The sequence below is a fragment of the Buceros rhinoceros genome, unplaced genomic scaffold, assembly GCF_000710305.1.
Source record: "Buceros rhinoceros silvestris isolate BGI_N320 unplaced genomic scaffold, ASM71030v1 scaffold24300, whole genome shotgun sequence".
Lineage (NCBI taxonomy): Eukaryota > Metazoa > Chordata > Aves > Bucerotiformes > Bucerotidae > Buceros > Buceros rhinoceros.
Window position 1 is genome coordinate 873 of NW_010388213.1, and position 593 is coordinate 1465.

At 64.6% G+C, this 593-nt stretch overlaps 1 protein-coding gene across 1 annotated transcript in view; it reads right to left on the reverse strand.

Annotated features, from left to right (window-relative positions):
* Positions 1–19: 19 nt before the first annotated feature.
* The window catches only part of LOC104501398 (zona pellucida sperm-binding protein 3-like), a gene marked incomplete at both ends in the record, with an annotated part of 2560 nt that continues 1986 nt past the window's right edge, over positions 20–593 (reverse strand). The window contains 3 exons of the mRNA XM_010145201.1: positions 20–106; positions 184–270; positions 350–486. Of these exons, the coding sequence (XP_010143503.1) occupies positions 20–106; positions 184–270; positions 350–486 (311 nt within the window). The remainder of the gene's footprint in view (positions 107–183; positions 271–349; positions 487–593) is intronic.

Here is a 593-nt window from a genome sequence, read left to right on the forward strand (position 1 = left end):
CCCATGGCCATCCCCACACCCATGGCCAGCCCCATGCCAGCCAGTCCCACGCCGACCAGTGTACAGATCATGCCCGTTCCCAAGCCGATCACCTCTATCACCCCACCTGCAAAACCAAGTGGGGCTGTTAGTGCCCACTGGGCACCAGCGCCAGCCCACTGGGCCACGGCCATGGGGACTCACCATAACTTTCCTCCTCATGCTCTCCCACGGCGCCCAGGTCCCTCGAGAGGAGCACGGGGCCGATGACCACATCAGCTTCAGCCTTTTCTCCTGGGGAGAAAGGAGTGATGAGGCATGCTCATCCTGCACCCCCGGGGTGTCCCCTCTGTCCCCACGAGGACCTTACCGTCGGCATCGTGTCGGCGGAAGCGACGGCTGGGCCATCGCTCCAGAGGGTTCAGCCTCCGGGAGAGGGCAGGGGACTCGCAGTTGCCCGTCTCACAGCAGCTGCAGATGTCCCGGGTGCCTTCCACAGGGGCCCAGCTGTAGCAGGGTGAGAGCAGTGTCACCAGAGCCACTGCAGGCAATTTGTGCCCCCCAAGTCTGTGTCCGTGACGCGTTCCTGGGGCTGTGGGATGCTGGTGGGGACC